This window comes from Sminthopsis crassicaudata, chromosome 2, assembly GCF_048593235.1.
Source record: "Sminthopsis crassicaudata isolate SCR6 chromosome 2, ASM4859323v1, whole genome shotgun sequence".
NCBI lineage: Eukaryota > Metazoa > Chordata > Mammalia > Dasyuromorphia > Dasyuridae > Sminthopsis > Sminthopsis crassicaudata.
Window position 1 is genome coordinate 254,127,048 of NC_133618.1, and position 22,529 is coordinate 254,149,576.

The following is a 22,529-nucleotide window of genomic DNA, read 5'->3' on the forward strand; positions in this document are numbered from 1 at the left end:
AGTGGATGAAAAAAAATATATATGTATATATATATATTATATATATAAGTGGAGAAGAAATTTAATTAGATTATGGAAGAGGAAATTATTGGCTTGTTTCTTTTTAAACAAATATCCATTTCTGCTTTTAATGTGCATTTTAATTTGGGGGAGGGGTTGAGGAGGAGGTTAATGAAATGTTAGTTTGAAATGACCTTACAGATAGAAATCTAAGTTTCAGGTTTCAAAATCACATACAAGGACAAATGAAATATAAGAATCCACAAAGGCAGAAGCTACATAATCTGATCTATTCACAGAATCACAGTTATTCACTGAGCTATAAGGACCCACAGGAGCCATTGCATGACCAAATCAATCATTTATCAAGCACTTACTATATGTCAGCTATTGTGTGAGGTGTTGGACATAGAAATGCAATAAAACAATCTTTACTCTTAAGGAGCTTACTTACATTCTAACAATACAAAAAATACATGTATAAGTATGTACAGAATATATATAAAGAGAATAAATACAAGTAAATTTGAATATCACTAACTATAAGGCAGTTAGGAAGAAAGAACATTTGCAATTGAGGGTACCAGGAAAAGCTCCATTTAGAAGGTGGTGATATATATATAATCTCTATCCAGAAAGAAGACAGAGATTCTGAGGCAAAGGGTAGAAAAGAGTATTTCCATATAAGAGATGATGAACTCAGAGGCATAGAGATGGAAGATAGTGTCATATGAAAGATGGCCAGTTTGGTCATAGAAAAAGCATGTTATACACTGAACTATGGGCACTGCAAAGAGTAAAACATTGCAGTTTAATGAAAGCTGTACTTTACTTAGAACCAAAAGGAAAACTTATGCTTGAATCCTGCTTCTGATACTAATTAAGTCACTGACTCCCAAGTCCCTGGTTTTGTCTAGTGGTCAAAGCAGAACTTGGTCCTGAGGCCTAGCTGGTTATAAAGGAGTGTTAAGTCTCAGTGTATGTCTGCCTTCAATCACCAGTCAAAAACTGGAGTTATATGACTTGAGAAACAAAAAGGGATATGATAACTGTCTTCAAAAATTAGAATGTGAGTTCCTTGAAAACAGGAACTGTTTAATCTTTCTTTGTAAACCCAGTACTTAGTACAGTGTCCAGGACAAGGTAAAAATGTAATAAATGCTATTTACCAACTGATTATTGTGTGAAAAAAGGAATTGTTCTACTTTCCCTTACAATACAGAAGTACAAATAATGAGGGAGGGAGAGTTACAAAGAATTGGGTTTATGACTTGATATAAAGAAAAACTTCTTAATTACTGGAGCTGCCCCAGAGTGGAATGGGCTGCCTTAAGAGGCTGCGGGTTCCACTTCACTAGAGGTCTTCAGTCAAAGGAGAATCTCATGGATTAGATTAAGTAGTCTTCGAGTTCTCTTCCCACTGGAATTCTATTATTCTACAGAATCTCCAGAACCATTGAATCCAGCTATCATCCTAATATGCCAAAACAAAGTGAGCTTGCATGAAACAAAGTATCTTACCAAGAACTTCACTGACTCACTGATGAATGCTGGAAAAGACTGGAAAAGATTTTATTTTACATTCTTGCAAAAATGGGTGTAACTAATTCCATAGAATGAGAATACACCTTACAAAAACCAGATCAATCCTTCCTATATTAGTTGGTAAGTTAGTTAGTTAGTTAGTTAGTCCTACTCCTCCCATCAGGATTCTGATGGACAAAGATCCTTCCAGATTACATTTCTCCCTTATAAGAACTAAAGCAGCTCTTCATTTGTTTTCTGAGCTCATGCTTTTGGTCACGTCTCCATTTTCCCAGTCCTTCTTTGTCCAACAGGCAACCTCATCCACTCCCTCCCCTTCCTTAACAGCAATCCAAGCACATTCCCTGGGGTATTTACACTCTCTCACTGTCACCTGTGGAAGCAAAACAGCTAAGATTGCAAAACTCCATATTTCACAAGCCATGCTTTTCATGCAATGAATAAGGAAACAGGGGCCAGAGAAAGAAAACAATTTGTCCAAGATCTTAATAGTAGAGCAGGGATTAGAACTTAGGTCCTCTAACTCCCACCAAGTCTTAACTTTCTTACATTGCACCATACTGACTCCACCTATAGACGTCATTTCCATATGGCTCTTTCCCATTAGAGACAGAAAGAAATAGAGAAAGATACAAAGAGACTGAGAAAGAAGCAGAAGCAGAAAGAGACTGATTAGAGAGAGAAAAAGGAAAAAGAGACAGAGACAGAAACAGAAACAGAGAGACACAAAGAAAGGGAAAGAGAGACAGACAGACAGAGACAGGAGAGAGATAGAGACAGACAGAGACAGAAGGAGAGAGATACAGACAGAGAAAGAAGCAGAAACAAAGATAATGATTAGAGAGAGAGAAAAGGAAAGAGAGACAGAAACACAGAGAGAAACAGAGAGAGAGAGAGAGAGACAGACAGACAGACAGACACAGAGACAGAGACAGAGAGAGACAGAAACAAAGGGAAACAGAAAGAAGGACAGAGGGAAAGAGGGGAGAGAGAGAAAAAAAAAAGAAAGACACATAGATAAAGACAGAGACAGAGAGAACATGGCTAAATTTAATGGTTCTGAAGATTCTGTAGAATCTCAGAGTGGGAAGAGAACTCAATGACCACTTAATCCAATCCATGAGAATTTGCTTTGCTTGAAGACCTCCAGTGTAGCAGAACCTACAGCCTCTTGAGGCAGTCCATTCCACTCTAGGGCAGCTCCAGTAGTTAAGAAATTTTTCCTTATATCAATCCATAAACCCAATTCTTTGTAACTCTCTCTCTCTGTTACTTGTACTTTTGTCTTGTAGGGGAAAGTAAAATAAGTTCTTTTTTTATACAATAATCAGCCATGGTTCCCATTCCAATAGTTAAATAAGTCTACTGTAAAGTCATAAGAAAGAGGACAGTCATTATCATTCTCAGAGTTTCAGGGCTGACAGCATAAAATTCTATGGTATTTGATAACATCATGAACCCTTAGATGAGGAAACTATTTCATCTAAGGTGGCCACCTTGTTGATGTATTGTAGTAATAAAACTTCATGGTCTGGCAAATATAAAAGAGGAATGGGAAATGAGGGAGCAAAGGCAATTTGATTTGGGGAGAGGATAACTGGCCAATGCAACATGAGAACCCTCTATCTAGTAGGCTAACTTCCTCAGAATCTTGGCTGATAGGACACTGGGCAAAATGGAAACATTGTCTGATACCAAGGCAAATTAGGAGAGCAAATGATTTTGGTCAGGCTTCCTAGAGCTGCCACAACAATCTCAACATAAGAAGCAATTTACATGGAACCAACATTCCTCCAGAAAAGAAAGAATTAACATTGAGTGAGCTCTGGATACTGAACTCCAGGGCATGGTCTCCTAAGATAATTCTCAGTAGTTTCAGAGCTCACCTTGCTATGAGCATACACCACCGAACCAAGAAGTTTCCAGGTACCTCCTCTCCGATCCATTCGAATCATCCTCAAAATCTGTAAGAATCTCAAACTCCGAAGGGCTGAAGTGGCAAACACATTGCCCTGGGATCCCGCAGCCAACACAGCAATTGAAGCTATCAGCACCATGATGTCTATGAAAGAGACAACAAAAACAATCCATAAGATTAAGCCCTACCTGTCCCTTCTGCCTTTATGGGCTTAGATCAAATCCCTGCTCTGAGAAGTGAGTTCCATCATTTCCCTTCATGATTGTTGAAAGCCTCAAGCAGAGGTAGGTAGTATTGATGGGACTTAGCCTCTTTCCCTGTCTGGAAGAAGTTAGTGTCAAATAATTATATTATCAAATAATTCCCAGACTCTCTAGGAAGGAACTCTTTAGCAACCTCCCTTGTCCATCCCCCAATCTGTGGGTATCTTCAAACAACCTTTTGAAATATTGATTAGCATATCTTTAGAAATGTCTGAGACCTGCTCTGCTCTCTGATTCTTGACTCCTCCCTTTGAGTTCCTGTCTTGACTTGTCTAGTTTCCCTGAGAAGTCCCCAAGGCCATTCTTCCCTTATGAAACATCTGCTTATGATGACCTTTGTTAAATCCTCTTTGGGACTTAGTCCACTATAAGGTAATTTCTTTCTCTTCCTCATAGTATTTTCCTTCTAATGGTGCCATTCTCTTTAGTCTAACTGATCAGTCTATTCTGCTAGACAATGGCTTTTTTCAAACTCTTGGAGTATTTTCTTTCTCCTGGCTAGTTGCAAGTTCCCCTTGGGAATTTATCTTTTTTCCTTTCTAATGAAATGCTCTTCTAACTCTATTTCTAACCTCCCTGAGTTACAGGTTCCTCATCTGCAAAGTGAAGAGGTTGAATTAGATTGCTTGCTTCTGAAGTCTCTTCTACTTTCAATTCTAGGAAAGAAAATAATCTATGGAAAACTTTCCCCACATTAGGAATCCATGGGATTTTTTTTTCTCTTAGAATTGCTATCTGCTGGGTCTAATGCTCCAAGAAGTTCTTTTATTTTTATTATTTTTAGAGAAAAGTCCCAAGCTTTGGTGAATCTGAATTTACCCCTGAAGAATATCACATGTATATATGATGGTCCTGACTTTATCCAGATAAATGCAAATCAAAACCATTTATCTTCACAGACTTAAAACTGGAAGGAATTTTTAAAGTAAATTATTCTAGCTCCTTCATTTCTTAGATGAAGAAACTTCCAAGATTACATAATTAGAAAGTAGCAAAGCCAGAATTTGAACCAAGTCATCCAAGCACAAATTCAGGATTTGGGGCATAGAACCGCACTTTCTTATTATTGGTTCTGATCAAGACTATACATTAAAGATTCCAATAAAGACATTCTGGAAGGCAATTAGGGACTATGGCCAAAAAACCCCACTAAACTATGCATACCCTTTGACCCAGCACTAGTACTTTTGGGCATATATGCCCCCCCCAAATCTCAAATGAAGAGAGAAAATGTCATTTTATACAAAAACATTTAGAGCAACTCTCTGTGGTTAAAAAAAGAACTGGTAATGAAGGACATGTCAATCAATTAGGGAAAGTCTAAACAAATCATGGTATATGAATGTAATGGAATACTATTATGTTGTAAGAAATGATGAAAGGGTGGATTTCAGAGAAACCTGGGAAGATTTGTATGAATTAATGCAGAATAAGGTGAGCAGAAGCAGGAAAATAATTTATTTTATACAAATTTTATAAAAATGAAGAACTCTAATTAATGCAATGACCAACCATAATTCCAGAGAACTGATGATGAAGGATGCACTCACCTCCTAGTGATGGAAGAGAGATGCAGAATGACATAAATAGCTTTTTTATATGATCAGTGTAGGATTATGTTTTGCTTGATTATGCATGTTTGTTACAAGGGATTTCTTTTTCTTTTTTTTTCCTCAGAAAAGAGGAAGAGAAAGAAAAATACTTGTGAATTGAAAAAATATATATTTTTGTAAAAAAGTTCACCCAAGTAGATGCCACCAGAAGTCTTTATGGGGAGCACAGTGAGACAGTAGCTAAAGAGCTAGATTTGGAGTCAGGAAAATTTGGATTTAACCTCTGTCTCTGACACATATAAGTTTTGTTGTTGTTGTTTAGTTGTCCTGTCCCATTCTTTATGATCCCATTGGAGTTTTCTTAGTCAGGATACTGGAGTAGTTTGTCATTTCTTTCTCCAGCCCAGTTTAAAGATGAAAAATTGAGGCAAACAGGGAGTTAAATGACTTGCCTATGGTCACATAGCTTATAAGTGTCTGAGGTTAGAGTCAAACTTATGAAGGTGAATCTTCCTGATTCTAAACCTAGCATTCTATCCAGATCCCAGCTGCCTGCCCCTATAAGACTCAGAGTAATTCATTTAATTTCTTTGGGTTTCAATTCTTATTCTGTAAAATGTAGGTGTTGAACTCAATGACCTTTAAATCCCTTCTATTTCTAAAGCCAAGGTCCTACCATTTCTACCTTTCAAATCCATCAAAGACAAATTCCCAGTGTTACTGATGTTTTCATTTATTTGTTTCTTATGCTTATCATAGCTCCAGGTAACTCTGCACTAGTCTCACTCATAGGAATTTCTCAAAAGGGGCCTAGACTTCTTTTTGGTTCTGAATGATCCTGTTGCTTCTCTGTACCTGCATATGATTGACTGGCTCATCCAAAGCTAGGGGTTCCCAGACCACACTAGAGGGATTCTTCCCTGTGTTTTGCTCTTCTCGAAGTGATTTCCTCACAGAGGTCTCTTTACCAAGAACAAAGAACAATTCATGTCAATGTCACAGGAGTGACATCATGACTTTAGTTTGTCTTGCAAGAAATGCCATTTCCTTGATTGATGGAATGTGGGCTGGAGGAAGAAAGGGAGGCTGTCACTTCTTTTGCAGCTATCAGCCCCCATGTGCTACCCCCATCTCAGGGTCTTCCTTGTTCCCCAGAGGTTGCCCCTTTAGGGAACTTACCAATGACACAGAAGGGTTTTCGAGCAAACTTCAGTCTTCCCCTCCAGCCCCGGTAGCGACAGCAGCAGCCAGCAGCCCAGATCCTCACAAAGTATTCTACCCCAAAAACCACGATGGTGACGATTTCCTGAAAGGAAAGCCACACACAATGCCTGCTGGATGCTTGTCTGCCCTCTGAACCAAGTTATTATGAAGACCTCTACCCTGAGACAGGGAACTCCCTCACCAAGATGAGGGAGTTATAGATGATCTTTATAGAAGCCAAATCATTTGAAGGACTTTGAATTATTGACCTGAAGCCTGGAATCCTCAGAGCTGAGGTTGGAAAAATTGTTTGCAAGAAATTGAATTTGCATCAGATTAAATTTCTTCTGGCTAAATTTCTTCTGAAGACATCAATAAAAGAATCTTAGTATGTACCCTACTCAGCAATTAGGCCATATATAAGCTGTTCTTCCTCCAAAGAAAAGAGCACAAATGAATGGAACATCAAGGAAATATGATCCATTGTGGCCAGAATCTGCATGGAAGCTGGATACAAAAACTCCCAAGTTATGGTACAGAAATGTTCAGAACAGTCAAACATGGGGCAGAGTGGAAGCTGAACCAGATGCTAACAAATCCTAACCTTTGACCTGGGAATCCTAAACTTCCTGACAAGCATGCCCAGAAACTGTCGTGTTGAAAATAATTCATCAATTTTTTATTCATTCATTAATGCAGGACAGCTGAGAGTTGAAGCTATTGAAAACATCTATACCAATTTTTCTAAACATTTCATATCCATAGGTTAATTCATTGGCTCTCAAAGTTCTCCAAGAGAATATGCTGCATTCTTATCCCCAACCCTGGATGCACCCAAGATGGCACTGAGCTTCCCCAGAGCCCTGGTTCCTTTTTCCCCATATTTTTTTTAAACAAGGCTGGGGTTTTCATCAGCCAGTGCTCTTCTCAATGCCTTCTCATGATTTTTCTCTGAAGGCATATAAACAGAATTAGAAAATGGAGCCAAGAGATCCCAAAAGACCAGGAATTTTGCTTATGAGAATTTTATCAGACACCAGGCACCAGATAGCAAAGGTGAACATTCTTGGTGTCTTCCAACATATCTGGATGTCAGAGCAAATCATCATTGAAATCAGTATCATGTGAGCAGGAAACAGAGCTAAGGCTGAAGTGTCCAATTTCATCATATATTTCAGTAGCAATTTGGGAAATCCTCCTGCTTGAGGCATGCCTTGACACCCAGTGACCACTAGAGCTCACTCCCCTTCTACAATGGAACCAGATAATCACACAGCAAACTATAAGATTCCAAGGAGGAAGGGAAGCACATATTGGCAATAACTCTCCAATTCCCCAGCAAACATCACCCTAAAACCCCACAATAGTTTTCCTAGGCTCAGACAGTGGTGCAAGTCCACCTGTCAGCTTGTACCTTCTAAATAGTGCCTTCTTTAAAAAATGTTACTGATCTTATTTTCTCTCCTAATAAAATATAAACTTCTTGGGAGCAGGATCTAAATCAATTTTATCTTTGTATTACCAGAACCCCATACAGTTCTTGGAACATAGTAGGCATTTAATAAATACTTATTAGTTGATAGCATTTCAGCATGCAAATAAAGATCTTCCCAGGGAAAACAAGCTTTATGTCCATATGCCTGTTGTCCCCATACCACAGGGCAACTGACCTATCTGGGAGTAGTTCTGAAAACCCCAAGTGAACTCTGAGGGTTTTGATGTTCATATTTCTACTCAAATAGAACTCTGGGACCTAAGCCTAAAGTATCACTCCTCTCTCCCCAATCCATCTCCTCCTTCTGTATAATCAGATGGAATAACAGGGAATTTACTGGAAATATGAAACGCCAGGACAGCCAAATTAAGAGAAGATGTATTGAAGTAATCTGTGATAATGAACAATTACGCTTATGGATTTGGCTTCTCTCTGGCTTACAGGCCTTCTCAAGACTTCTTGCAGGCAATCGGATGTAGATAGCAGAGGAGATAAAGGAGAATTAGTAAATCCCAGCATAATTCAGGAATGGGGCAAATGGAAAGCCCTGGGACCCCACAAAACTTCCCTCCCAAATGAACTCCTTACTCTTTTCCCTTTTGTGAGCTCCCAATTTTTAACCACTTCACAGAAAGTAATTCATCAAAGAGAAAACTGGATGTCCTCCAAGCCCATGAGAAGAAAGCTTATTAAACTTCCTTTCTGAAACTATTTCTCCCTTACCTAAGAGCTTTTCATTTTTTTTTTTTTGCTTTGTCTGAAATTGAAAAAAAAAAAAAAACAATTAAATCTTGGTTACCATGACAGCCCTCCTCTCTCCGCTCTGTTGCTGGGGCCCAGCCAGCTTAGCCTGACTCAGAGTTTTCCTCTGCACAACCACGTTCTCTCACCCCTTCCCCCAAATTGCTAACAAGCATATGTCAAAGGCATTCCTAGCTCCTCTGTCATGAACAATCAAGGTTGTGGGGGAGAGCTCAACTTGGGGTGAGGAATGAAATACAATGGTTAAAACAATGGTTATCACTGGACAACTTTGATCTTAAGCTCCAGGATTCATTCTCCTTTCAGGAAAAGATACCTATATTTCCTACATCACATTGTGGGAGAACTGATGTAGCACAGCTGTCAGAAGACAGGAATAAATAATCCCACCTTAAAAAGTAGTGTCAAGGAACAGGGGCAACCCTATTTTAACATTAGTGTCAAGGACAAATGTTACCCTGTTATAATGCTGGTGTCAGAGCAAAAATAATTCTTTTGCAATACTAATAATGGAGAAGGATAATCTTGTTTTAATGTTAGTCATGGAAGAGAAACAGTTAACCTTGTTTTAACATCAGCATAAAGAGGTAGAGATAACTTTTTTATGTTCCTCTCAAGCAACATAAATAGTATCCACCTTTTAAACCAATTGCTACAAAGAGAGCTATACAAAACAACACCACATTGTACCCAGTGCTCAAAGTTATGATATTATAAGTCACATTGCGGGAGTTTTACTATCTAGACACTTTGCTTTATAAACATCAAGTTACTTTTTAAGTATATTTTTTGTCCCTTAATCTCTTTGTCTTAAAGTCCAGTGTTATGGGGTAAGATTTCACTACTTACCTCACAAGAAAGTTTTGAGGAAAGCTTCTTGTAAAATATAAAATGCTACAGAAATGTAAGTTATTATTATTAATGCTAATAATAAAAATGTTTATTTAGGGTCTCTTTTGTGCCCAGATCTGTTATTAGTGTTGTGAGAGATATGAAAAAGAAACCATTAGTCAATCTACAAGCCTTTTTTTTAGCATCCACTACATGCCAAGAATAGTGCTAGGCATTGGAGCTACCAAAACAAAAATGAAATGTTCCTGTCCTCAAATATTTTGTATTCTATCAGGGAAACATGTTCACAAATAGGTGTATGAAAAACGACCATAAAGTCATTTGTGGGAAGTAGGCACCAGTCATGGAGGGATTAGAAAGAAGACAAGGTCCTTCCTCTCAGAAAGCTTAGTTTCTTATTAGAAAAAATAAACTTTACACAAATAAAGCAATTAAAGAATTTTATGAGGTTTTAGAAATGCTATTTGGGGCTTGTGGTCTGAGGTTTTTCTATATCAGCTGAAAAAGAAAAAGAAAGCAAATCATTCCCTCAATGGTTCAGATTATCTAAAATGGTGCTTCCTTGGCTTCTAACTAGAAAGGTTCTCAGCAACCCTATAAATAGGATAATCTGAAAGCCTTCTTCATCTTAAGTATATCTTTCAACCTGGTCATATTCTCTATCCATGTACAACCAACCAAAATTTGTGACTCACCAGGATGTACAGGGCACCTTCTGAGCTCTTCTCATACTCCTTGATGGTAGAGAAGACTGACAGCACCAAGCAAGAGAAAACCAGCAAGAATCTGAAGAAAAAAAAGAGAAAGGTCACTTAGTATTGGTTATTACCTGCAAATGCCATTGCACAATTTGGTTTCCTTAACTGAAAGAACTATCTCCCCACTTAAAACTGTCAGCTCACTGAGGACAGAGATTGTGCTTGAGTTGGAGTCAGTACAACTGGGCTTGAGTTCTGGACTAACTAGCTAATCAATACCTGGGTGAGTAGTCTTCACTTAGTCTCCCTCTCTGGAATCCAATTTTCTCATCAGTAAATTGAGAGCACTGGACAAAATTCTCTCTAACTTTGTGGTATTGGGAAGAGCCTGAGATTTTTAGAGAACCAGAGTTCCATTCCCTATTCTGTGCCCTACTGACTGTGAGACTGAACAAGTACTTTAGCCTCCCTGAGTCTCAGTTTCCCTTTCTACAAATTGAAAGAGTAAGTCTACAAGATCTCAAAAGGTCCTTTCCAGATCTAAATACTATGCTCATATGGTCCCTTTTGGCTCAGACTTCATGAGTCTGAGGTCTTGGTGCTACAAAGAGTTGTTGATTTGGGTTTACTTTAAAATGGGGCTGACAGCAAATAGTCTACACCTGGTTCTGCACAGAGCAAAACAAAACAATTTTCTGTGAGGGGGCAGGAGGGATGCCCATCAACAGGCTTTTTGGCTTATAGAAGCGACCTTGCACCAGACAGGAATCTGTCCCTTCCATGACAGACAAACATGAACATTTTCTAAGCTTCTAAAAATTCTTCTTCATGCCTCACCCAATCTCTCCTGCTGTAACTATAATCTATTTTCTCTTCTCCTGAACTCTAGATATCCAGGGGTCTTAGAGATTGTTTAATCCAACCCATTTTTAATAGCAGAGGAAAGTAATTAAATAGCATGTATATATTGGGTTGGTTTTGATGCCTCTTAACAGAAGGTGAGATTTGGGCTGAGTCTTAAGGGAAGGTAGGAGACCTTGATGAGGAAGGAGAAGTTTCCAGGAATGAAGAACAATCAGTAAAAATACATGCTTTTCATTACTAGCTCTTTATTCCAAAGAAATTTTTTTAAAAATGAAAAAAATATTCATAGCAACTTTTTTGTGGCTGCAAAGAATTAGAAATTGAGGGAATGTTCATCAATTTGGGCATGGCTAAACAACTTATATGAACTGATGGACAGTGAAGTGAGCAAAACCAAGAGAACATTGTACAAAGTATCAGTAACATCATGCAGTGATCAACTATGAATGCTTTAGCTATTCTCAGCAACAAAATGATTTAAAACAATCCCAAAGGACTTGTGAGGGGAAAAGTTGTTCACATTCAGAGAAAGAATTGATGGAGTCTGAATGGAGAACAAAATGTACTATTTTCACCTTCTTTATTTTTTCATGCTTTTTCTTTTGGTTTGTTCTTCTTTCATAACATTAATTTAATATGGAAATATGTTTTACATGATTGCACATATTTAACCTATATCAAATTGCATATTGTTTTGGGTAAAAGGGAGATAAGGGAACAAGAAAATTTGGAACTCCAAATTAAGAAATGAATGTTAAAACTCTTCTTTATGGGTAATTGGAAAAAAATTCTAAATACTTTAAAAAAATAAAGATCTAAATTTTAAAAATGCATGGTTTTGGAGGGGGGAATGGAATGTTGTATAAGAAGAAGGGTAAGGAAGCATGCATGTGTCTATGCTTACGATTGTAAAGTATAAGACTAGAAAGGTAAGAAACAGTAAATTTGTGAAGAGCTTTAAAAACTAAACAGAGGTTTTTATAGTGTCAGTTTTATATATCATTATATATTATCATATATATCAGATGCTGAGCATTTTCTTCTTGAATGCAAAGGAGTCTGCAACTCAGGGGCAGAGGAGGGAATGGGAAGGAGAAAGGTGGAATTAGAGAAATTACAGTAGGCTATATATGCTGTTCCCCACATGTTCTTTCCTCCCCCAGACAGTCCCTGAAACACTTTGACCCAGGACCTTAAGCAGTGGTCACACTTTCTCAGAACTGGATGCTTTCCCAAACTGAGTCAATTAATTCAAAGTCTACTCTCTGTAAACCACCATCCTCAGAAAGGGTGGAGATTGAGTGAAGTCAAATGACTATCACTGGAGAATCATTTTTTCACAAATGAGTTCTTCTGGAGAGGGATGGGGAAAATGTATGAGACAAAGTTAAATAGAACAATATGAGGGAAGAAGAAGACAAAGAAATAAAAGATGTACAGAAGATCTGGGTTCTAGTCCTCCATTTATCACTAAATAGATTTGTGGCTTCGAGAAATTTTGATCTAATGGCCTTGGTTTTCCCCACCTGCTATTAAAAATGGGTTGGATTAAACAATCTCTAAGACCCCTGGATATCTAGAGTTCAGGAGAAGAGAAAATAGATTATAGTTACAGCAGGAGAGATTGGGTGAGGCATGAAGAAGAATTCACTGAGAGACAGCCACAAGAAGGTAACTGTGGTATAGATTGTGTTCAATTCCAGCCTCAGATACTTATTAGCTATGTGATCCTAGACAAGTCATTTAGTCTCTTCTTGCTTCAGTTTTCTCATCTATAAAAATGACAACTACTTCCCAAATTTGTGAGGGTAAAACAATATATTTGTAAAGTGTTTTACAAACCTTAAAGTACTATACAAGTTTTAGCTATTATGATGATGATGCTGATGATGATGCATAAAATAAAATATGTAGAATTACAAAGGTAATAATTTATTGAAATTCAATTATTGATTTTGTAAAAAGCTAGTTCATGGACCCCAGATTAAGAAGCCCTGTCTTAAGGGACTGATTGGCCATAGGATTTTAGCTTAAGAGGTAAAATGAACCTCTCTGTCTCTGTCTCTCTCTCTCTCTGTGTCTCTTTCTCTTTGTGTTAGTCTCTGTCTCTCTCTCTCTCTCTCTCTCTGTCTCTCTCTCTCTGCCTCTCTCTCTCTCTCTCTCTCTCTCTCTCTCTCTCTCTCTCTCTCTGTCCCTCTCAGATACACATACACATGTGTGTGTGTATCTTGTGATTCATTGTTGTTTTCATGTTTAGAATGTGAGCTCTTTAAGGCAGGGGACATGATTTTATTTTTTCTTTATATCCTCAGCAATTAGAAAAGTGTCAGAATGTGATAAGAATTCAAATGATTATGAACAAACACTATTAGATTATCTTTGCTATGAAGAGTCTCCAAATAGAAATTTATCTAAAAGGCATTACCAATTACCATTCAAATATATACTTCAACAAACATTCCCTGTCTGGGTCTAGTTTATCTAGACCAAAGGTGAAGTGATTCAGACTCACATCTCCCTGAACTTCCTCCATGACAGCAAAAGATTATCCATCCTAGACCACATGATCCAAAGAGAAGATAGCTGAGAATTCACCACAATGACCCAGGACACCAAACTGGTTCTTCCCCAAAGTGTCAAAGGACAGTATGTTCTTCTGTTGCATCTACCAAAATTCCAAGTTGTCTCAAATCAAACTTTCTTTATGGTTCCTGTCTTCTTTCTGATTCAGTCTTACCCTATGGGAATTTTATTGAAATCAAAACTCAAAACATTTGATGAGTATATCAAATTCTATACTAAGACTTGGGAAGGAGACAAAAGAAGACATACTTTCTTCCCTCAAGGAACTCAGAGCCAAGCCAACATGGAACATTAAGAGAGTCATTTGAGACTAGACAGGAGCAGGTATAAAACTTTCTCCTAAGGCAGTCCATTCTAATCTGATTGTTATAAAGTTTTTCCTTACATCAAGCCAAGATCTTCCTCTCTGCAATAACTTCTTACTGTTCCTAGTTCTGGTCTCTGGAGCCAAGCTGAATGAGTTTACTCCCTTTCTATATAATACTTGAAGTTAGCTAGCAAGTACCCCCTAAGTATTCCTTTCTCTAATATAAACACCCCTAAATCCTTCAAGAAAGAGTGGAAGAGTATGATTTTTAGTTATTGAGTCACTTTCAGTCCAGTTTAATTCTTCATTACTTCATTTGGGATTTTCTTGGCAATGATAACTAAAGTGGTTTGCCATTTCCTCCAGCTTATTTTACAGATAAGAAACTGAGGCAAACAGGATTAAGTGATTTTTCTGGGTCACAAAGATAATAAATATATGAGGCAGGATTTGAATTCACAAAGATGTCTTCCTAATTCGCAGCCCAGTACTCTTTTTACTAGTCTGGTAAAATAGTGAATAAAGTTCTGGACTAATCAGGTAAATAGTTTTGAATTCCATTTGACAATTACTATCTGTGGGACTAGTCATTCAATCTCTCTGAGCCTCATTTTCCTTATCTATGAGATAAGAAGAATAAATTTCATTATATACACACCTCACAGAGTTCCATAAGGGTTAAACAGAGATATGCAAACTTTAAAGTGCTAAACAAATGTCAGTTATTTAATGGATCAGTTTTAAGACTTGTCATCTTCCTATGAAAATGTTCCAATTTGTCACTCTATTTCCTAAAATATAGTTCCCCATCTGAATGCTCAAGAATACTTAAACTTCAAACTAGAAACAATCTTAGAGAATATCCAATAATAAGATCAACAAATCTGGAGCTGAAAAAGTCTACAGTGACTATCAAGTCTAATCCTTTCATTTTACATTAAGGATCCAAGGTCAGAGAAGGTAAGTAGCTTGCTCAAGCTGGTGGAGACACAGGATTAGAAGTGATGTCTCCTAATTTTCATTCCCTTTCTACTGAGAGCTCCCTAGCCCTTGTCCCCAGAATTTCTTCTCCCCAAAACACAGAAAGGGGAGAGATGATGGTCACAGCCCAGCATCTACTCAAAATGTCTAAGTGATGAATGTAGAGCAATAAAAACTAGCTCAGGAATATGGAGCAATTAAAACCACTTATCTGTTGCTCCTTATTTGTCTCCAGTAAAACCCCTATCCTAACTTATTTATCTTTTCGTAAAAACTCTTACTGGTCTCTTACCTAAATTATGATGTTCCTTATTTTTCTTTTACAACTTTGTTTGGTGTTAGTCTGCTAGCCAAACTCCAAATTTTCTTCTAGAAAGCTCTCCTGAACTCTTTCTAATTTACTAGACTCCCTTTTGAGGCTAGCCCATCAGCTATGGCATAAATTCTTTTGTGACTTTAAGTAAGAGAATCTCTTTGCATTCTTTCAAATTATGAACTATTATTCTCACATGTTTCACTACCATCCTCTGCTACAGCATAAGATTCCTATCAGAATTGTTTTAATACAACTTGAGCATACTGTGTTCTGAGGATCTTTGGAATAACTCCACCAAGAGAAATGCCTTGTGAATATTATTATCTCATAGGATCTTGAAGTGTCAGAACAAAAAGGCATTTCAGAAAAAACAGGGGGTATCTAGATAGTTCGGAGTTCAAATCTAATCTCAGATACTTACTATTTGGCCCTGGGCATGTCATTTAACCTCCATAGCCTTCCCGCTACCCCATCCCCCCAAAAAACAACGTAAAATATTTTTTTAAAATAAAAGTTATAAAGGAGTTACTCCAGCTCTCCCGTTCTACTCAAGAGGAAACTGAGCAGCTTAGCCATCCAGGGGAAAGTGCAATGTGAATTCCTGCATTTCAGGAAGGAAGGAAAAATTGCTCCAATAGTGAAACCCTTCCCACAAAATCCCGATGAGAATAAGCATTACCTTTGATACAATCATTTGGTACTTACTGAACACAGCTAATTGTGTTCAACAAATGACTAGTTATTCCGGGGTAGCCATTGAGTTGAAACCTTGCTATGTGATACAGGGAAAAAAAAAAAAAAAAAAAAAAAAAAAAGTCATTTAGCCTCTCTCTTCTTCTCCAAATTACAAAATCCAATATAAGCTTGAAGAGTTTGGGAAGATTTATAAATAAAAATTATGGCAAAGCATTTGTCAAGCATAAAATGCTTTGGAGGAGAGATTGGAGTAGGGAAGGGGGAAATACCAAATAAGTATTTTATCTATCAGGAACTCCTAGTGTAAAAGTTCTCTCAGTCTTGAAGAGTTGTCCTACAGGCACTGAAGAGTTACATGACTGTCCTGTAATCATACAGCTAATTTGTTCCAGAGAAAGAGTTTGAACCCAGACCTTTTACTCCAGGTCCAGAATTCAATATATCATGCTGCCAATCATAAAGGAAATCATTAGTGGTGACTAGTTATCACCTGAAGCTTCTACAAAGGAAGTTCCTTTAACCCTAGCTATAATGAGAAAAGGGAAAGATGTGATCTTGGAAGAAAAATATCCAACCAGTTTTAATTTGCCTGATCCATCAATAGAACAATGGAAAAGACAATAGGGAAAGCTGGAATGGCTGGAGGAAAGCATGTCTGAGTTCAGGTAGACGAGCAACAGTCAACCTAATTTCCTGAGTAACATACTCTGAAGAAGAATCTTTGTGGCCAGAATTCTGGGAAATGTCAGTGTGTAATAGAAAACTCAATCTGAAATCCATCAGTGATGATGCTGTTAGGCATGACAGATTAGGTAGAAATAACCAGGTTAACTGAGGGCTGGTGAAAGCTTCAGGCTGGTGCCACTGCACAGGAACAGGAGGAGGAAGAACAAAGCCCAGATGGCAGGCTCATTCAGTCTGAATTCCCCCTGGGGCTGTAAACACCAAACCACCCACAAAGGAGAGAGAAGGAGACTCAGCCATGGGACAGCCCAGAGACAGCAGCAGCAGCAGCAGCAGGAGTGTGGGATTCTCTCAAATGCTCACTCAGCTTTCCCATAATCAATCTTACTGTTTTACTCTAGAGATGAGGAGGAAATAAAAGAACTTAGCTCAATTCAACAAAGATAATAGATGCTGGAAGAGATACAAGAAGATGAAAAAACATGGGCTCCTATTCTTCAGAGCTCCCAGGTTTTTTGGTTGGTTTGTTTGTTTTTGCAAAGACAATACTCATAAATGAAATATTAAATAATACCAGATGGGAAATAGTGACATCCTAAGAAGTAAACATTGTCAAACACCAGGGTTAAATATTCATGCTCTAGGAAGTGATGAGATTATTGTAGATTTACAAAATCACAGAGCTGAAAAGAAGACTAAGAATCATCTAAATCCTGACCATGCACACCTATGCAGGAATTCTGCCCTCCCCATAATATCCCTAATAAGTAATCAGTCACTCAAGTGATGGGGAATCTCACTATATTTTAAGATGAGTCATTCCATTTTGAGGTATCTCAATAATGCTTTGAATAGAATGCTAGATCTGAAGTCAGGAAGACCGGAATTCAAATGTGATCTCAGGCAGTCAATATCTGTGACTTTGAGCAAATCACTTAACATTTTTTTCTCTCAGTTACCTTACCTGCAAAATGAGAATAATAATAGCACTTACTTCCCCAGATTGTTGTGAGAATAAAATGAGATATTACTTGTAAAGTGATTAGCACAATGCCTGGTACCTTAATTACAGAATTTTGAAATTTGCAAAAAGCACTTTACCTATGCTATCTGAACTTATCCTCACAATACTGTGAAGGTACTATTATCATCCCCATTTTAACAGATAAAGAAATAAATGTTTTAAAGAAAATGCATGATTTGTCCAGAATCATACAACTTCTAAATATACGGGTAAGATTTTAAACTCAGGTCTTCCTGATTCTAGATCTAGCACTCTATCCATTACATAAACTACTGAGCTTTTTTTTTTTTTTTTTTTTTTTTAATATAAAACCAAAATCTTCCTCTCTACAACTTCTAGTTGTGCTCTCTGGGACCAAACAGAACAAATTCAATTCCTCTTCCATATAATAGTCCTCCAATTACTTGGAAGGCAGCTACCATTCCCCTGTCCTCACCCCCACCAGTCTTATCTTTTCCAGATTAAACATATCCCATTTTTTGTATCAAACCTTCGATGGCCTGAACCTCAAGAAGTAAGCAGAATGTGAACTGAACCTTGAAGGATGAGTACATATTTGCAATTGCATGCCAATGCCTAGCATAATACCTAACCTATTTAGATAGGAACAGAAAGGGCTATTCCAGAGAGAGGGAACAGCAGAAGCAAAAATCATAGGATCACATTTAAACCTAGAAAGGATTTTTTAGAGCAGCAGTTCTCAAAGTTCTCAAAGTGCTGAGATTCCTAGGGGTTTCTGAAACCCTTTCAGAGGGTCCACAAATCCAAAATTATTTTTTATTTTTAATATGGTATCTGCAAATATAGCCCACATTTAAAAAGTACTTTGGATAGCTCCTCAATAATTTTCAATAGTATAAAGATATTGAGAACAAAAGTTTGAGAATCACCATTTTAGATCATTTAGTTCAATCCTTATTTGCATAAGAGAAAATTGAGGACCCAAGAAGTTACATGACTTGTCAAAGTTTGCACAGATACAATATTCTCTCTACCACAGCACACAGCCTGTGGAAAGAATAATCATGGCAGATGACAGGGTCAGTTCTTCTTCATGTCACATTTTCAAGGCTGAGGCACTGAGGCAAGAGATGTCTCTCTATAAGTCAAAACCTGGTGATGATTGGGCCAAGAATATGAGTTTTTCATTTAGAACTGTTTAGTTTCCCTGTTTCCCAAGCTAAAGACAGCAATTCTGATCAAAGTCAGCTGTGTGATATGCATATATCCAACACTAGACAAAAGGATGAGCATGGAAGGATATGGCACATATGTCATTATTATCTTTTTTTTTGTCTCATTGGTTGATTTGGGTCTCAATCAGTGGTTTCATTGATATAAATCTACCTGCTGTTCCTCACATGACATTTCACCTTTCTAGCTGAAAGTTTTTATAAGGTATCTTTCCTTTCCCCAAAAGCATCTTCACTTTGCCTGTGTTCCTTAGAATCATAGCTTTCTTTCATAGCTCAGCTCAAACACTTCCCCTTACAAGAAATCCTATCTGATTCTGCTAGCTGTTAGTCCCTCAGAAAATAATTTATTTTAACTTTGCATATCTTTTCTCTTTTGTATCCCCAACACTTCATGGTGCCTAGCATTAGTCACTTAATAAATGTACTTAGAGGTGTACATGTTACTTCTCCTCCATAGAATGTAAGCTACTTGGAGATAGAAAATATAGATGCTGAAGATATATTTATTAAATCGAATTGAATTTTTGTTATTGTATCTTCAGCACCTAGAACACTGTCTGGCATGTAACAGGAGCTTAACAAATCTCTCCTGGGAGTGTGGGTGAATAAGGAATTCCCAGTAGGGAATTTCTATCTAAATAGATTAATATTTCATATATATTTGCCCTCCAAAAAGCTGAAAAACTTATTCTCCCTGGAAGAGCATAACATTAACTTTTGATGACTTTAAATAATGTAAATAGCAATTATTTTCTGTTCTGGCCAAAAACTAAGGGTCTTCCTCTCACAGATTGATATCTTTGTCATGGCAAATTGGGCTATCTTTGGTCTCAGTTCATAGCCAGCCTTTAGTCCTAGAATGGATGTTGCCTCGGATAAACTGAAAGGTGGGAAGATCTTTATTTAGAAAGTCCAAGGTCATCCACTTCATCCTGGATCACAGCCTAGATGTCTTGCCACTAGACCTGAATGACTAGAGGAGAGAATGAGACTGAGGACTTTATAAAGCTCTGACTTATTTAAATCCATTTCACTGGCAAGTCAAGATTTCACCCTCATTATGTCATTGGTTAAATAGAGATGACAATAGCACCTACATATACAGTTTTTGTTATTGAGGATCAAAAAAGAAAATATATGTAAAGTATTTTATAAATATTAAAATGCCACTTAAATGTTAAGTATTACTAATAGTGGTAATAGTAGTAGTATTTTCAAAATTGGCCTTCTATTCTTTAGTTTCATCTTTGCTACAGGAAAAGTTCAAAGTATTCCTTTTGCCCAAAGACTGAGGGAAATCTCAGAAAGTGACCTTCATCATTCTCCCAATTATGATTATTCTGCTCTGAGAGGGAGGCAGTGAGGGTTAAGGCAAGATGAAAAAGGGTCACAGTCAAAGCAACACTGCCATCTGATGATGAATCAAGGTCTGAAAGAGAGGGGCTTAAGCTAGCTAGAAGCTTAGCTGAAAGGAGAGACTGGAAAAATCAGATCATTTACAAATCATTTCAAAGACTCAAAAAGACCAAATAAAGTGACAAAGCAGATTTCCTCTCTGGCTTTTTGTAATTTCAGCCAGGAAATTCCAACCATTTCACAGTTTATTAGCAGAAACACTCCATATCTCACTTGTGCCTTTGTCAGCTCGGTCAGGAACAGGGACATGGAACATTATTTGAGTCCCAGTGCAAATGCCTGAAATCCCAACTACCACACAGCCCTAAGAGCTATAAATGGCTGGATCCAAATAACTCTGAGCATTGGCATCGATGGAAAAATGATCTGAGCAGTATCTGGACCATGAGGAAAATGACATGAGCACTCAAGCCAGCATGTTTGCTAGCTCTGTCCAAGGGACACAGTTTCACTGACCTCTTTTTTAGGAGTAAACAACTGAGCAAGCACATAAAAATGTGTTATCCACATGGATTTATTCTATATGTCTAATTAGGAGAAAAGATATTTTAATAGACAGTAAAGAAGAGATAGAAGCAAACTGCAAACTCATTTTGTATTATAAATCTCAGTTTCCTTATCTGTGAGATTAGACTACATAAGCCCTAAGATCTTTCTAGTACTAAGACTGTGTCATGTTATTAAACCTCCAGGAAATTTAGGCCTTTTGATATAACTTGTCTCAACAGCTGAAAGGTCACTTCTTTATTTTAATCCTCCCAAATTAGCTCTGTGGGCCTGAGTGACACTGTCAGGGCCTAAGGTGTTAATCACTACTAATTTTCTAACAACTAAATGTCTTATTATAGAACCTTCATTGCCACAGTTAAATAGGCTTCAGATTAGGACAGCTCTTGATAGTCTTTCTATGGGGATAAACCAATGATGGAAGACTATGTCAGCGCAGTAGAGGAGAAACATGAGAAAGAAAAGCATTATGATTCAGTAGGGAAAAAAAAAAACAGTCTTTGGAGTCAGAGAACCCATGTCCAAGTCCCAATTCTGTCACTTAGTACTCAAGTAATGTTGGGCAAAGCAATTTAGTCTATCTGGGCCTGTTTCCTCATCTGTAAAATGAGATGATTGGAACAGATGATTTCAAAGGCTCTTTTTAGCTCTCAGTCTATAACCCTGTGATTACATCCAGCTCTAAATCTAGACTTGTGTTATAATACTGGTTCTAGTACGAAGTGATCGACTGACATGCCTCTGTGGAAAAGTTCTAGGCTTGGCGGCAGTATACCTGTCTTCAAATCTTGCCCTTAGAGAAACCTTAAAGAAATCACTTAACCTTCATATACTCCCATTTTCTTATCTATAAAATGAAAATAACTAGATTAAATTATCTTGGCAATCTCTTCATCTCTAAATCCTATGTTAAAAGGGCTTTGAAAAAGCAATTTCCACTACCTGGGTGTCAGTTTTCCATTATCTAAATGAGAGGGTTGGATTAGATGATTTCTAAGACCTCTCCATTTCTACTACTCTCTGAACACACAAATCTTCCCTTTGAAAACCCAAAAATTTACCGTACCAAAAAGAACACTCAGAAGATATGAACTACCAAGTGGTTGACTACTAATATGTAGAGGTTTTCTAGAGGGAAACCGAGAAGGACCTCATGTCTCTGTTGGCCTTTTTCCTGGATTGCAGGAAGTAGTAACAATGTCTTAGTCAGGAGCCCAGGGCCATTCAGCTCTGGGAAGAAATTATTTTACCTTGATTGGGACTAATTGTTCCCTAAGTCTGTAATACATTAATTCTTCATAGGATCTGCAGCTTCCTGCAAAGGTGCTATATTCAATATGAAGCCTTTCCTCACTCTTATAGTCCCTAAGTCTCTCAATTACTCCCAGTTCTTTCATTTTAAAAGTACTTTGCATTATTTTGGGCACTATGCCCAGCATATAGTTGTTGTTGTTGCTCACCTTTCATTGTTTAGCCCATCTGCTGAAGACAATTTTGCTAAGGTATGGCCATTATGCATGCTACAGCTTCTTGGAGCCACAGGTGAGAGTTGGGTGGCAGGTGGACACATGCATCCCACAAGTCCTCATACTAGAAGAGGGTCTTCTCTGAATACTCTATATGCCCCTCAGCATACAGTAAGTATTTAATAACTATTATATACATG

At 37.6% G+C, this 22,529-nt stretch overlaps 1 protein-coding gene across 15 annotated transcripts in view; it reads right to left on the minus strand.

The window, feature by feature from the left end:
- Positions 1 to 22,529, minus strand: part of KCNQ2 (potassium voltage-gated channel subfamily Q member 2) — a 171,193-nt gene that overhangs the window by 77,332 nt on the left and 71,332 nt on the right. For all 15 annotated transcript variants that reach the window (XR_012486314.1, XM_074288845.1, XM_074288848.1 and 12 more), the window contains exons 2-4: positions 10,287 to 10,377; positions 6,459 to 6,585; positions 3,432 to 3,607 (exon numbers count right to left, since the gene is read on the minus strand). Coding sequence is in view for 14 of the 15 variants with exons in the window: in XM_074288845.1 (XP_074144946.1) it covers positions 3,432 to 3,607; positions 6,459 to 6,585; positions 10,287 to 10,377 (394 nt within the window). In the remaining variant the exon portion in view is untranslated. The remainder of the gene's footprint in view (positions 1 to 3,431; positions 3,608 to 6,458; positions 6,586 to 10,286; positions 10,378 to 22,529) is intronic.